This window comes from Pithys albifrons, chromosome 2 (genome assembly GCF_047495875.1).
Source record: "Pithys albifrons albifrons isolate INPA30051 chromosome 2, PitAlb_v1, whole genome shotgun sequence".
Taxonomy (NCBI): domain Eukaryota; kingdom Metazoa; phylum Chordata; class Aves; order Passeriformes; family Thamnophilidae; genus Pithys; species Pithys albifrons.
The window spans coordinates 86,813,734-86,829,172 of NC_092459.1; the positions used below are offsets into that span (position 1 = coordinate 86,813,734).

Genomic DNA, 15,439 nt, shown 5'->3' on the forward strand with positions numbered 1-15,439 from the left:
AATTCTGCTTCCTGTGATATAGTATTCTCCCCCCTCCCCCCTCCCCCTCCCCACCTACAAGCAGTACAAACATCAGCAATATGGACAATAAACTGAGCAAAGGGAATGGCATATTGGAAAATCCACTTGTTTCAGAGTGGCATTCAATCCATACAGTCAATGCACAGGGCTTCATCCATCTTAAATGCTTGCCTTTGCAAACTGTCAAATATGAGCAGTGTGTGGTTATTAAATGAAGGTGAAAAACAAAAAGAGTGCCCAAAGCACTGCCTCACATGTTAAGACAAAAATAATGGGGGTGAAATTTAGGAATATCTCCACAGGTATTAATGAGCATCCCTAACTTAATGAAAACTAAACAGGGTGGAGGAGAGGGGATAAAATTTTCACTAGGTTTACCTCTTCATGAAACTATGTAGGCAATCCTTTTCCAAGGCAATGAAGTGAAGTTTTATACAGACAAAAAAATAACCAGACATGGATTTCTACAGCTATACTACAAAGGAGGCAACAGGAGCAGTGCTATTTTAGGAGTCAAAAATGAAACCTTAGCATACATGAAATTCTCAGGGGATTGGATATCTCCAGACTCATACATGACAGTATTTAGAAAAATAAAATATCAGTCCACTGTTACAAAGACTTGCCAGCTCTCTGAACAATACAACACAAGCAAAAGTAGCTTTACCCTAGTTACTTGCAAGATCAAAACATACCATTCTGCTACTGGTTTGGCAATGCTGTCAAAAACCACATCTTGTTTTGCCTCTTGATCAAAAATTTTCTGAAATCTGAAAATATTAAGCAAATAATAATTGCTTAGAATGTTAAAACACTACTTGATTCATACATTTTTGTTTTTGTTTGTAATAGTCAATGTTTACATCATTAGGCTTACATAACTTAGTACAATGTTTTGCCTGTAGTCTAAACCACAGCTTGCTGTTGTGCTATTGCACATAAATAGGCTGTACACAGAGCTGCTTTGACAGGATCTGTACAATAAAATCCTCTGATAAAATGATGTGGCTTAGAAAAAAATAAATCGCATTTTAAATCTATCAAGAGAATCAGTGTTTGTAACTGGCACCACACTGAATCCTGGATAAATAGATTACACTATAACCAAATACAGCATCCCACCAGCACAGCCAGGCTCACATTTCTTCATAGCTATTTCCTTCATTCTGCTGCACAATTACTATAGGTCACAAGGAGATATCAAGTCAATGTTTTGCCACTTTCTCTATAAAATACCTGAGGTTGTCTTACAGAATCAAAATTCTTGAGGTTGGAAGGGACCATCTGTTCTGATCTGCCTGCTCAAAGGAGAGACAGCTAGAACAGGGGTCTGTCCAAGTAGACTTTGAGTATTCCCACATATGGAGGCTTCATAGCCACTCTGGGCAACCTGTTCCAGTATTTGATCACCTCAAAGTGGGGTCTTCAGGACAGAAAGGACATTGACCTGTTGGAGATAGTCCAGAGGAGGGCCGCCAAGATGATTAGAGGGATGGAGCACCTCTCCCACAAAAATGGCTAAGAGAATAAGGATTGTTCAGCCTGGAGAATGCTCTGGAGTGACCTAATTGTGACCTTCCAGTACTGAAAGGGGCTACAAGAAAGATGGAGAGTGACCTTTCACATGGGCATGTAGTGACAGGACAAAAGGGAATGGCTTTAAACTGAGAGTAGGTTTATATTAGATATTTGGAAGAAGTGCTTTACTATGAGGGTGTTGAGGCCCAGAGAAATGGATGCTCCATATCTGGGAGTGTTCAAGGCCAGGCTGGATGAAGCTCTGAGCAACCCAGTCAAGTGGAAAGTTTCCTGTCCATGGCAGAGGGGTTGGAACTGGATGGTATTTAAGGCCCCTTCCAACTCAAGCCATTCTACGATCTTATGATATTTCCTGTATTTCAATTCGTGCCCATTAAACCTAGTCCTGTACATGGACACCGCTGAGAAGCATTCTGGTTCCATCTGCTTTATTCCCCCTCTTCCCATCATGTGTTTACAGATATTGATAGGATTGCCTTGAGCCTTCTCTGGGGTAAGCAGTCCCAGGTCTCTTAGTCTCTATTCACATGTCAGACACTCCAGTCCCTTAATCATCTTTGTGTCCCTTTGCTGAAGCACAGAACCAGACACAGAACTTCAGATGTGATCTTACTGGTGTTGAAGAGGGGAAGGATCAAATTCCCTGACCTGGTGGCAATGCACTCCTTCACGTGGCCCAGAGGCTGTTGGCCTTCTTTTGTGCAAATGTTGTATTGCTGTCCTACGTTCAATGTTTTGTCTCCTAGGATTCCAGATCTGCCAACCTGCTTTCACTCAGCCTTGAGTCTGCCCTGGTTATTCCTTCTCAGGAGCAGGACTTGGCATTTCACATTGTTGAACTTCATTAAATTTCTCTGGACTGATTTCTCCAGTCTATTGAGGTCAGCAGGAATGCCAGCACAACTATCTGGTGTGTCAACCAACCCTTTGAGTTTTGTATTGTCTGAAGCTACACTTGGTCCCATCACCCAGGTCCTTAATGCTGAAAAGTACTGGATCCTCATACTAGCTCCATTAGTGACTGGCCTCCAGCTGGATGACAGCCCTCTGAGCCTCTGATGCAATCCTCTCAGTCCAGCAGCTCAGTTCATTTTCAACATCGCTCACTCTGTGCTTATCTAGGCTTTCCTGATCCTATTCCTCACACAGCCTTCTTGGGTCACCTGGCACTGCTCCCACATCTTCCTTTTAACTTTGCTGTTGAGTCAGAATCTGCTACCTCATCCAGTCAGGCCTCCTGTTGTCTTTACATCATTTGCTGTTCATCTGAATGGACCATTCTTGAGATTGGAGGAGGTGATCCTTGAAATACAGTCAGTTCTCCTAGACTTCTCTACGGGGCTGTGTCTCATGGAATTCTTTCAAGCAGGTCTTTGAATAGGCCAAAGTCTGCATTCATGACATCCAGGGTTGTGATCCTACTTTTTGCCTTGCTCCCCTCCCTCAGTATCCTAAATTTCACGATCTCATGGCCACTGCAACCCAGGCTAACCCCAGGCTTAATGTACTTCCTCAGTTCTTACACATTTGCAAGTATGTGGTGCAGCAGAGTTTTCCCACTGATCAGCTTTTTTATCATATGTTAGAAAGTTGTAATCCATATATTCCAGAAACCTCCTGGACTGCTGTAGCCCTGCTGTGTTGTTCCCTCTTTTTGGAACTGTACATTCACATAGAACTTCCCAGGGTGTGTAGAAAGACATTGCAGACAGCAGGTATACAGAAAGGCACGGTGCTGACCCATTCAATGTGTACAGTATTGCAGATAAATGCAACACAAAAAACATAAATGCATATATTCTATCCTGGTAATGCTTAATCAGTCAAGTAATGCAACCAATTGTGTTTGATTCCTATACAAAAGATTAAGAACAAAAGAGAATAATGTTTGAGGTGACCAGGAGAGAGAAGACTGCAAGAAAGCATGAATTTTCTGGAGGAAAAATAAATGCTTATTTCATAGAATTATTTTTTGCTTTGTCTTAAGGGTAATAAGGAACAATGTTTCTCAAAATCCATCTCTACAGACATATTAATAAATAATAAAGTCAGAAAAAATATCAACATTCAGTAAGTCAGGTGTGGGCATCTGCAACCTAGCCTAGTGTCACGTGTTAATCTATTTGGAGAGGGCAACTCTTCTTTTCCCAAGTAAATTTCCTTTGCTGATGTAAAATGACATCAGTCTGAACTCTAGATGTTTATCTGGGGCCCTCTTTTTTCATAGCATAGAGCAACAAATTCACATGTTTATTATGACAAAAAAATAAGGAATATCCAACTTGGAAAAAGACAGCCTTGACCTCATCATTAGAGATGATTATATATCTAGCTTTATTCATGATCAAAATTTTGAAGTGCTGCTTCAAAGTTTTCTGATGAAGTGATAAAAATATTTGATTGATATTGCTGGTAGTGATTTCAAGTTCTCCAAAAATATTTACATTCTATAACCAAGGTTTTGTTTCTTTCAATTTCTGTTTATCTTGTTTTGGTTGCATTTAAAAAAGTTTCTAGACAGAGTGTTTTAGATGAAGACATCTTTAGCCAGCCTATGACAACTCATTAGATCACAAGAGAACACACAGTCCTGCCTTCAGACTTCATACACAAATTCAAAACAAGCAGTAAAATGGAAGAACTGATGAATGAAAATGCAACCTTTGAGATGAGACTTAGAAAAGTATAATGACTTGCAATGGATAGACAATAGCACCACAACTTTGCTCAATGCTATCAAAATCATTGTGATGAAGAGCATATGCTGAAGTACTCCTCTTGTTAAGGGAGTTGTACAGAATCAGGAAAACTCTAATCTTAAATATAATTTTGATATAGACAGGTTTATGTTTATGCATCTGCATCACTACATGTAGACTTATCAACCACAAAAGGCAGAAGATGCAAAAATAATCCTTTTACTCACTTGAATTTGTAGCTCTCTCGTTTATTATTGACGAACCCATCTGTTAAGTCACGTGGCACAGTAATCTCCAGACTGGACAGAGGTTCCTCCTCAACATCAACTGAGTAACTCTAATAAACATGAATATGAATTCACAGAATAATTTCACCAACAGAAAGCATAACCCTTAGTTATAACATTTATATAAGTTTAGCACCTGTAACTGCCTGAAGAAAAATTTTGTACATGTTTCACTAAATATTTAAGTAGATCCTCCTTTGACTATTATACAACAAAACCAGCACACACCAACATTAGTCTGTCACTATGTAAACACAACAATAATACTTGAAACAAAAGCTAAGCCTCTTTGACATACTTGTTCACTAAACCACTTTAATATCTATGGTGTTATAAAAAACAAAGCAAAGCCCCAAGCGCAAACCTCTCAAAAAAACCCCTGGAAGACTACATTAGGAAAGGCTATGACAAAATGAGTTGAGCTGGTTTAAAACGAGAAGACAATTAAGAGACCTAAATGCACGGTTTCTGAGGAACACTTTCATTATCCTTATTATCCCTTGCAAGTACAGCCACAGACCGGGAGCTACATGTTCTCCTCCCACGCTCCTCACAGTGTTGAACTGTGTAACCCCAGTGACCAGAGTCAAGTGTTTTCCTGCGGGGCCTTTCCCGAACAACCGGGCTGGAAAGAAACTCCTCGCCCCTTCCCCCAGGATTGGAGCCTGAGCTCCCGCATTGCTCGAACTCACGGACTTCTGAGGGCTTCGGAGCGCAGGACAAGGCTGTGGCCCCTCCTCCCTGCCCCGCCAACCGAGCTGCTTGCGGGTCGGGTCCCGCTCCCACAGCTCCCATTGCCGCCCCACGGCGCACCCCGAGCTCCTCCGCCACCGGCAGCGCCGCTGCCCGCCTACCCCCGCCTGCTGCCGCCTGCCCAGGGGCTTCACCCGCGCGTACACTCGGATGGTTTCCTTCACCATCGCTGCCCCCGCGGCCTTGGCAACGCTTGGTCGTAACCCGGCACGGCAAACGGGCACGGTCACTGCCGGCGCGCTCCGCGGCGGGCAGCGGTGGGAGGCGACTCCGAGCCACCTCACGCCCTCGGGTGGCCTGGAAGGGCGTGGAGGAGGGAGCAGCTGGACTCTACCTGCGAGGGAGGGGTCGGATGCCTGGTCGGCCCCTCGTGGCACTCCCCCACCAACTGCACTCCCCGGTGCCGGAGTGTCGTGGCTGCGAGGAAAGGCAGCCTGTCCACCCTTGCCCACGCTTGTCCACGCCTGTCCACGCCTGTCCACCCTTGTCCACCCTTGTCCACGTCTGTCCATCCTTTTTCACCTTTGTCCACCTTTGTCCATGCTTGTCCATGCCTGTCCACCCTTGTCCACACCTGTCCACACTGCCAGCCGAGAAACGCAGGTCGGAGTGGCAATTCCATGGGTGACCTGCTGTGCCTTGCCTGTGTATGTGTCCGCATCGCCCTCCTCGGGCTCCGCTCACCGTGTAAGGCTCAAGAGAAGTCTGTAGTCCTCACATAGTTGAAATGCCATGAAGGGATATTGAGCTGAAATACCAAGATCACAGGCAATGAAGGCATCAGTTCCTTCATACTAATATGAAAAAGTTGGGGAAAAACTGCTAGAGAGTGTTGACTTTTTGGAAGAGCTAAAACTTAGAGAACAATAACAGCAGCACCCCATTATTCTGTGAAGTGGTTCCTGAAGAGTCACACAAACAACATGATAATATTTTTACCTTTGTTTTGGTGAGACGTAGTGGTAGAGATCATATTGTAGTGATTACGAGTACACTAATTTAAATTAAGTGGAAATTCAGGGACTTGATTACAGAGGAGGGTAGAAATTTCTTTAGCTCAGATATGGTAAAAGTATGTTAAGCTTGTGTTCCAAATAAGAAACACAGTAGGGAAAAGGTTTTCTCTCCCAACTGAATAAATAACTGCCTCAGAAAGCATATGAGGCATAAGTAGCGAGTCTTCAGGGAATAAAATGAAAAAGGACTAATCACCATGTCAAGTAGAGTACAAAAGTAAAAAGGGTAAAAATGAAAACAAATGGAAAATATTACTTGGCAATTAAATAGAGTGAAAAAAACCACCTAGGACATTAGGCTAGGGTAGTGCAATAAATAGTGAGTAGCGTCTCAACATTGCTCGAAAACTACAAAAAATTTGTCTCTTGTCAGTGTAGGGATGGGGATGTTGAAGGTGATGTTAAAGGCAGAAGTGACTATAGGAAGGAAATATGAGAGGGAAACAACTGCAGCCAAGAGGAAAGTGGAACTCACAGTCTTCAATGAATTTAAAGTGGAAGACCAGGATTTGGGAGAGAAGCATAAATAATTTCAGTATCAGAATTCTGAAAGAATTGGGATGTTTAATTGAAGGTCTGGGAATGGGGTTAATTTGTTGGGGTTTTTTTCGTTTTGTAATGAAACAGATGCAGGTGAGTATTGTCTGAAAACTACAAATGCAATAGTCCATTGTTATTTAGGAGATTATTTGGATTCTGAATTAAGTGTGCAGTAGACATTGTTACACCGCAGTTGGTTGTGAGGTAAGCCATTCTGTGTCTGCTGGTGCTCAATAGCAGGAGTATGGACATGGGTAAATGAGACTGTGTTGCTTCTGGGACCAAGTTTGCTCTGCAAATTGTTTAGCTGCTCATCTTCATCACAAAGTTTGACCTGTAAACTCTGAACCAATGGCACAGTGATGACACACTGGTTTTGCATAGGACTAGTCTGAATATGATGTGGCTTGCACAGAGAAGCTAGTGAGCCAGCTCAGACTCAAGCTGCTTCCAGAATAAAAGCATAGGCTGAATTTCCGAGAGGGGAGAAGGCATAGTCACAGAATGGTCACTTGCATAGCAAGGGAAGAACCAAGATAACAGAAAGGACACAACTGTCTCCTAAAATACCTTTTCTGTTACACAGCTGTCCTTGCAGAAATGCTGGAGTGCTTCTGTGTTGCACTCCACAATATATTGGCTGCAAGGTGAGTGTGTAAGCCCAATAGCACTCAAATCAGAATTAGTACTCTAGGCTTACTTTTCCTCTGCAAAACAAAATCTGCATCATTAATTTGAACATCAAAATTATCCAGGTTTTCCTCTTGGGTGGAATATGTAATATGCTTGACTGAACCACATGGGAGATAAGTGGAAGAATTTTAAGAGGGGTGAGAACCTAGTTAAAAGTGATCTGTTATAGTTTGCTAAGAAGAAGGATGTTCTTGGACTATAAGGAAATTTTTGGTAGACTTCTGTAAGACAGAGCTTATGTAATATTTTAGTTAATCACTTTGTGCCAAAAATGCGAGTGTGTATTAATTAAACTCTGATGATGTGGCTGAGGGTTATACATGCTGAAAAGGATCAAAAGAAAAGATGGATGACCATGAGGATTAGAGTAATAGATATGGATAAACATTAAATGTGGTAAAAGTTGCAAAATTTGGAAGGCATGTGAGACTGAGGACTAATGACAATACAATCTGTTACAATCTGGAATTCATTCAGCCAAAAGTAGCAGAAAATTTTCTGGTTCTGGAAGTCCAGATGACAGCTTGCCAATGAAAAAGAGACAGCTGTGGTTCTTCAGTAAATTGAGAATGTGTCCTACAAAGAAAAGAAAGCATTCACACTATTTTACAGAGTCCTAGTGAGACCTTCAACATACATTTTCTGCATGTTTATGGTCAGTTGTTTATTTTTATTTCTGCAAGTTTTTGAACACAGGGGCTATTAGAATGATTACCCTGATGGAGATTTTGCTATAAGAGAACAGACCTGTAGGAGTTAATTTATTTAGCAAAGGCTAAATATGAGAGGTTTTAGAGTGTGTATGAATACACTCTGGGTAATTGTAAAAGAATCTTCTAAGACAGACAAGCAAAAATGGAAATAATTTAAGGTGAATAAATGCACACTGGAAAGCAGAAGAAAATAGAAGGCATTGCGTTCTTGATTCTTCCCTTTGGATGCTGGAGAAAACATGATAAAGTTTTGAAAGAGTACTACACAATCACTCACCTTAGCAGGGATTTGACCCACAAGGTGCAATCAAGAACATCTATTCCAAAGTCTTTTCAAGATTATTGAAACATCTTTCTAGAACCATGCTAGGAGCCAGAAAGCAAAGACAGTGTGAGTACTTTCTCTTCCCCCAAGCCACCTGATGAGACTCAACTTTTATCTTAACCATTATAATGTGTCCCTGCCTGTGTGTAATCTGCATCTCTCTTCTGTTCAAGGTCACTGTCAATATGCAATCTGGACTTTATTAAAAAAAACCCAAACATGCTCTCAGTCATACCTTTTACGCTGTAGGGAACCTTAAGTCAGCTTTATAATTTGAAAAGCTGTGAGACATACACTGCTGCTAATTAGACTGGTCAACAGTTGAACTTTTCACAGAAAATATAAAATAAAAATCTCCAGGTCAAAGAATTACACAGTTTGATTATTTATCTTTTTGTGCATCTTTAAGTCTTCTTTTCATCTGTAGGAATTCAAACTTTTTCTTTTTACTGACTCTTATTTTCCTAGTCTCTATGTTCTGTGTCTACTTCAGTTTGCCCAGTACTGAATATAGTAGGAAATTGAATATGGTTCTTCTAAATCTCATCACCATGGTTTTCATTTTTATATAGAGCTCCTAAGATATTTAAATCTAAAGTTCAGCATTTTATGTCATCCTTTTAGGGGAAACTCATACATTCAGATATGGTCAAGAAAGGAAAGCAAAGATAGAACTTTTCCTCACTGGGTTCAATCATTCCAACAATTTAAGAACAACATCATATGTTGTCTGCACTTATTTCAGGAGGTTGAATGCAGCTTCATTTGTGCTTAGGAGAAAGAAGTGCTGAAAAATACTTTATGAAGTTCAAAGCGGTTTCAAAAAGTGCTCATTTGTCCTTGAGAGAGATGCTAGTTCAAGGAGCAATTGTAAATTTTCTTTAGAAATTAATGTACAAACTTTTATGTTGTCTTATACAAGAAGTCAGATTTTGTAGCTTTAAAGTCACTTCCAGTTTCAAAATAGATAACCTCTAGTTTTTGTATCCTTGAGTTTTGACTTATATATGAGTATTTATGCATAGGATTGTAAAAATGTTAAGCAAAGGAAAATTTGTGCCATTGTGGAAGATAAAGGTATAACAGGCTCCCATTTTTGCAACTGCTGCAAGATATGGATTTAAGACTGAAGACATATGGAGACAAAATCTAATGTCTCATAATAATACTTACTGTCTCCTAGTATCTTATTTTATTGTTCAGTAATGTGAATATTAATATGACTGCTACATTTTTATAGGCATTAGTCCTGGGGAAATTTTCTCTAAAATAGGGTTCTTTTCCCAGAAAATTATATAAATGATCAAAATAGTATATTCAGGTATATTGAGAACAGAAACTATTAGGTGCACATAGGAGCTAATTAAAGGATTAATTAGACTATTTATTTTGTTTGAATAAATAAAAATAAGACAAGTTACAAAATATTAACAGAAATCCCAAAATAACACAAAACTGTCACTAGCCAAGAGAGTTTAAGATTTCTGTTTCAATCTCTTCAGTATTCCATTCACTATTTCATGATATAACTTAATTTTCATATGAACAGGGATTTGATTGGAGTCCCCATTGTGATGACTCTACACACTGTGTCACAGAATCACAGAATCACAGACTATTCTGAGTTGGAATGGACCCACAAGGATCATCAAGTCCAACTCTTAAGTCAATGGCCCATACAGGGGATTGAGCCTGTGACCTTGGCATTATTACAACTAAGTTTTAAGCAATTGAGCTAATCTCAGGGTGTCTAGTGCTTCCTAGAATGAAGATAAAAGAAAAGAAAGAAAAAGAGAAAAGAAAGGTGCTTGGTGCGTGTTCAGAGAAGGGGCAACAAGGCTAGTGAAAGGTCTGGAGCACAAGTCTTATGAGGAGCAGCTGAAGGAGCTGGGGTTGTTTAGCCTGGAGAGGAGGAAGCTCAGGGGAGACCTTATCACTCTCTACAACTACCAGAAAGGAGGCTGTAGCCACATGCAGCTGGGCAACTAGTGACAGGACAAGAGGACACAACCTTAATCTTTAGGTTGGAGGTTAGGAAAAAGTTCTTCACCACAGGGGTGATTGGGTATTGGAATGGACTGCCCAGGAAGGTGGTGGAATCACTGTCCTTGGAGATGTTTAAGAAAAGACTGGATGTGGCACTAAGGGCCATGGTCTAGTTGACATGGGAGTGGTTCGGTCATAGATCGGACTCAGTGATCTCAGAGGTCTTCTCCAACCTAATTTATTCTGTGATTCTGTGAAACAGCAGATTTCCAACCTCTAAGAGAAAATAAGGCAGAAAGGTACAAGAGGAATATGATGAACAAAGGCCGCTTAATTTAATCCACAATTACAAAATTGATTAACAAAAGTCTTCTCTTGAGGCCTACCTGAAGATCTAATTTGACTTTTAAAATTTTACCAAGATCTGGAAAAAAAGGCCTGTTACTAGTGGTAAAGAGCTGATTACAAAGATTCAGGAATTGTAGGAAATCTTTTTGTTATTACCAAAAAAAAGAACTGCTTTCAGAATTTGTATTAGAATTTTGAAGAAAGTCTTTGAAAATAGATCTGAAGGTGACAGCTAACTGTTCCAGAGGTTTAGAGGTTGCATGTTACGATGGAGGCCTGAAAAGTTTTGATTTGCTTTACATTTTCTATGTTTGAGATCTTTCTCCCTTCCGTGTCAAATCACCTTCTACTTGAAGAATTTTCAGCATCTGCATTTATGCTAAACCTCAAAGATGTGTCAGCTTTCTTCAGCTCCCGTGTTTGAGAAAGTGCACCACTGAACACAAGCAGCCATAGGCTTGGAACAATTAGGTGACTGTATGAGTTACAGGATCTGGCAATTACATGTTTTGAAAAGGTCAGCCATTGCATTCTGAAGTAATAGTTACAGCATCACAACTCATTGTCTGCCTGTACCTTTATGGTTTTTTTCCATTTAGAAAAATAATGTGGGTCGTAATATATACTGGAGCAGGCAGTTCAAGGGCTTGTGCTCCATTATGTCACCTAGCAACTTAATGTGCTTCCAAATAAACAGCCTTCTAAGTTTTATAATACTTCAAACTTTCAAGTCCTTTCTTTTTTTTCCAAAGTTTTACTTTTCATGGACTTTACTTATTCTTGGCAACTATCATGCCATTTGGCTGAGATAATGATTAGAAGTTAAAACATTAAAATCTTTCCACAGATCAACTGGTCAGGATGAAGGGCCAAAACTCTTGCCAAAGTCTGAGTTTGTCTCATCATCCAAGTCCTGAAAACTTTAGTGCCAAATATGTATCTTCTACATGACCAGAAACACTCCTTAAATGACCAGAACTTAAAGTCTGAATCATGGCCTAAATTTGTGTATAGTATTTGCTGAGTTTGTTTTATGAGCTCTGCCAGAAAGAATACAACCTTTATTTGTAAAAGGAGTCATAATACAGAAACTTAGGTTTCTCTATTTGAATGGAATGTCAAAAAATAGAGGCAATATTTTTTGATATTTCAAGGGTCATCCAAAGCCATTTTCCCCCTGATTTTTGTATTCAGTGTTAAAATGGTTAATGATTTCATATAGACAAAACTGCCTTGTTCAGTTTTTAATATTCCAGACCCTGTGAGAAGGGTAGGGATGTTTTTCTCTTTTAGGCTACTGTTACAATCTCTTTCTTAGGAAACATCTTTATGTATATAAGAGTCAGATTTGGAAAGTACCTTAAAATTTCAATGTATTGACATTCTTACCAAACACATTTATATGTGCCTTAAAAACATGTGTCTTTGTAGACTTAGTCAAGCTTGAAAATCTTAAAATATTCTCCTGAGGAGTTATGTGAATGCATGTATGCATGTCTTCAATCGTGTGACTCTTAAACAAAAATTCCATAGAGAAATTTAGAGATTCTTAGGACTCTGACTGCAATAGACAACAATTTTTTTTATTTTTTCCAAGTTTGGGTTTTGGTTTCTGGTTTAGGTTTTTGGGGCTACTTTTTGTCTTTGAAATAGTAAACTGGATTTTTGTTGCAACGTACAGTATAAGAAGTGTTAGCATGAGACATAAACATCCTTCTAATGTATTGCAAATGTTATCTGCACAATTTTCTCTATCTCCTTCCCACATTTATCTTTAGCATTATAGTTTTTCTTATTTGTTATTTTGTCATGAAACCTTCCAAAGTCCATTATTGATTTGTCTGTAACTAAGGACAGACAAAATTCTAGGTGACCATGAGTAGGAAAACTAGTGAGGTTTGTGGTTTTTCATCTGAAAACTGGTGAGAAATTTAGAATCTTGTATTCAGTTCTGCTCAATTAATAATTCCTTTTATAGTCATCGTTTAACTAGTTTGTGTATGCTCCTGTTTGAAGAGGATTACAACCCCATCACCTTTAACAAAACAATATAAAACATCATTACTGATTTATAAGTCTTAAATTGAAGCCATGGTTTAGAAGTTTTGTTGGGCACTGTCTAAATTTAGAGGTGAACCAAAGAGCTCTTGCTATTAAATTTTTAGGACAGATGGCAATGCAGGAAAAGAGGAAAATAAACAAATCATGTGGATAATATTGACACAATAATCAAAGGCTCCTATCAAGTTGTTGTACAGAAATTACTGTAAGGAGGATTTAAAGAAAGACTGTTATGTAATTTTACACATTCTTGCAGAGCTGTTTTCAGAAGTGAAAACTAGCATCACAGAAAACACGAGAATATTTTTTTGGAAGTGTAAAATGAAATTGATACCTTGGATTGATCACAGATAGAAACTTATCTGCAACTTGTTATGAATAAAGTGTTACAGGATGGGCCCTAAAGACAAACAAATAATATAATAAAGACAGGAGAGTTGCTGAAGAAGGCACAATTGCTCACAGCAGTAACAGCGATAACGGAAAAGATGGTATGAGGAACAACATTTTGAGAGTCTGTGTGTGGGATTGGGTGGGAGAGGAGGGTAGAGAAGCTTTCATTCATTGAGGCTAGGTATGAGGAAAATGCAACAATGTGATGGAAGGTGATTACAACCGAGGAACAAAATTAAGTTTTGTAGTTCAAAAGAGTAAGGACAAAATATAAGCATAAAGGCCATGATCTCAGTTTCACTATTATCATTAAGTGAAAATAGGGGACATGATGCAAGGAGTGATAGTGAAGGGGTCTCTAGAATATAATTGTAAAAGAGAAGTCCAGCCAATAAAATAAACTTCATGGTTTAGGTAATGTAAAAATGAAAAGGAGAAGGGAGAATGAACTGTTACTTGTGAGGCAAAGGGAAACAAAGGTAGCAGACTACCTGAGGGCTTTTTGTTCAGCTTATTTATTTGGATGGAAGAGATGGAAACATGGAGCTAGTGTGAAGAAAATGAAGACATGCAAAAGAGTTAGTAATTAAGAAAAATACAGAATCACAGAATCATAGAATCATAGAATGGATTGGGCTGGAAAAGACCTCTGAGATCATCAAGTCCAAACCCTGGTCCAACTCCAGTCCATTTACCAGATCATGGCACTCAGTGCCACGTCCAATCTCAGTTTAAAAATCTCCAGGGATAGTGAATCCATCACCTCTCTGGACAGGCCATTCCATTGCCTGATTACTCTCTCTGGAAAGAATTTTTTCCTGATCTCCAACTTAAATTTCCCCTGGCAGAGCTTGAGCCCATGCCCCCTTGTCCTGTTGCTGAATGCCTGGAAGAAGAAACCAACCCCCACCTGGTTAGAACTTCCTTCAAGTAGTTCTAGACAGTGATGAGGTCACCTCTGAGCCTCCTCTTCTCCAGGTTAAACAGCCCCAGCAACCTCAGCCTCTCCCCATAGGACTTATGCTCCAGTCCCTTCACCAGCCTTGTTGCTCTTCTCTGGATCCTCTCCAGCACCTCAGGCAGCAGCAGGATTGTTATCTCATTAGAAGATGGATTACGATGAGGTGACCAGTAGTTGAGTAGGTGAAAAGATGAGAAACTTGTGATGAAGGGAGTTGTACGAGAAGAGAAGGCCTTCTGTAAGGAAGTAAAAGTTTGCATCATAGTTTAAGTAGTACAGCATAACTAAAACTAAGGGAAGTTATATTTCCTGGGTATACTGATCTCAGGAAACTGTCATAATGAGCACTCATAAGTACTTGCAAAGGCTTGCAAGTGCTTCAACCGTAATAATACAGGCAGCCAATGTAATGGCTCCAGTCAAGTGTGCCAGACATTAATATGTTTAGCTGCAGAGCCGGTATGTGCCTTTTTCTTACAGGAGAAAATTAAGAATTTTAATTTTTCACATTTTCACCAAGATGGTGAGTTATAAATTCAACAATACTCTGCATACTATGGATCCTTGTTTCAGAAAGTGAGCTTCCAAAGATCTTGAAGGCAATTTGACAGAAAAATATATGCCAGCAGCATTTTTTCACATGAAGTCATTATTAATCTAATTTTGTGCTTTTTACTGGAGATCTATTGACAAAATCAGGAGCTATTTTTCTCAAGTTCTTAATATTCTGTAACTTGCAGGAGAGGACAGTGATTTGTACACACTCCAGTCAGATATTTCCAAAGCTAATAGACATGAAGGACTAGATATATTTGAAAACATAGATCAATATGTGTATCAGATTGCCTTCATGAACAATGAGTTTCGGGCAGTACATATTTTTCTTTTTGAGATTGTTTTCAGAACATATATTTTCTTGCAAATGAATAGCACATAGATACTTTCAAAACAATAGATAAGATTGTTAACAGTTACTGTCATTGAAGAAGATATAATTTTGAGAGTTAAGAAAAAAGCACTTTTCCCACTGCATAAATCTAATAAGATGTGTAAGGACTCTCCTATGTTTTCAGAGGTCAAGTCTGATCCACTGAGATGCATGAA

The 15,439-nt window shown here is 39.4% G+C and overlaps 1 protein-coding gene across 1 annotated transcript in view; it reads right to left on the reverse strand.

Moving 5' to 3' along the window:
- Positions 1-5,525, reverse strand: part of KIF6 (kinesin family member 6) — a 162,062-nt gene extending 156,537 nt beyond the window's left edge. The window contains exons 1-2 of the mRNA XM_071548023.1: positions 5,401-5,525; positions 4,487-4,596 (exon numbers count right to left, since the gene is read on the reverse strand). Of these exons, the coding sequence (XP_071404124.1) occupies positions 4,487-4,596; positions 5,401-5,466 (176 nt within the window). The 5' untranslated portion in view covers positions 5,467-5,525. The remainder of the gene's footprint in view (positions 1-4,486; positions 4,597-5,400) is intronic.
- Between the last annotated feature and the right edge of the window lie 9,914 nt (positions 5,526-15,439).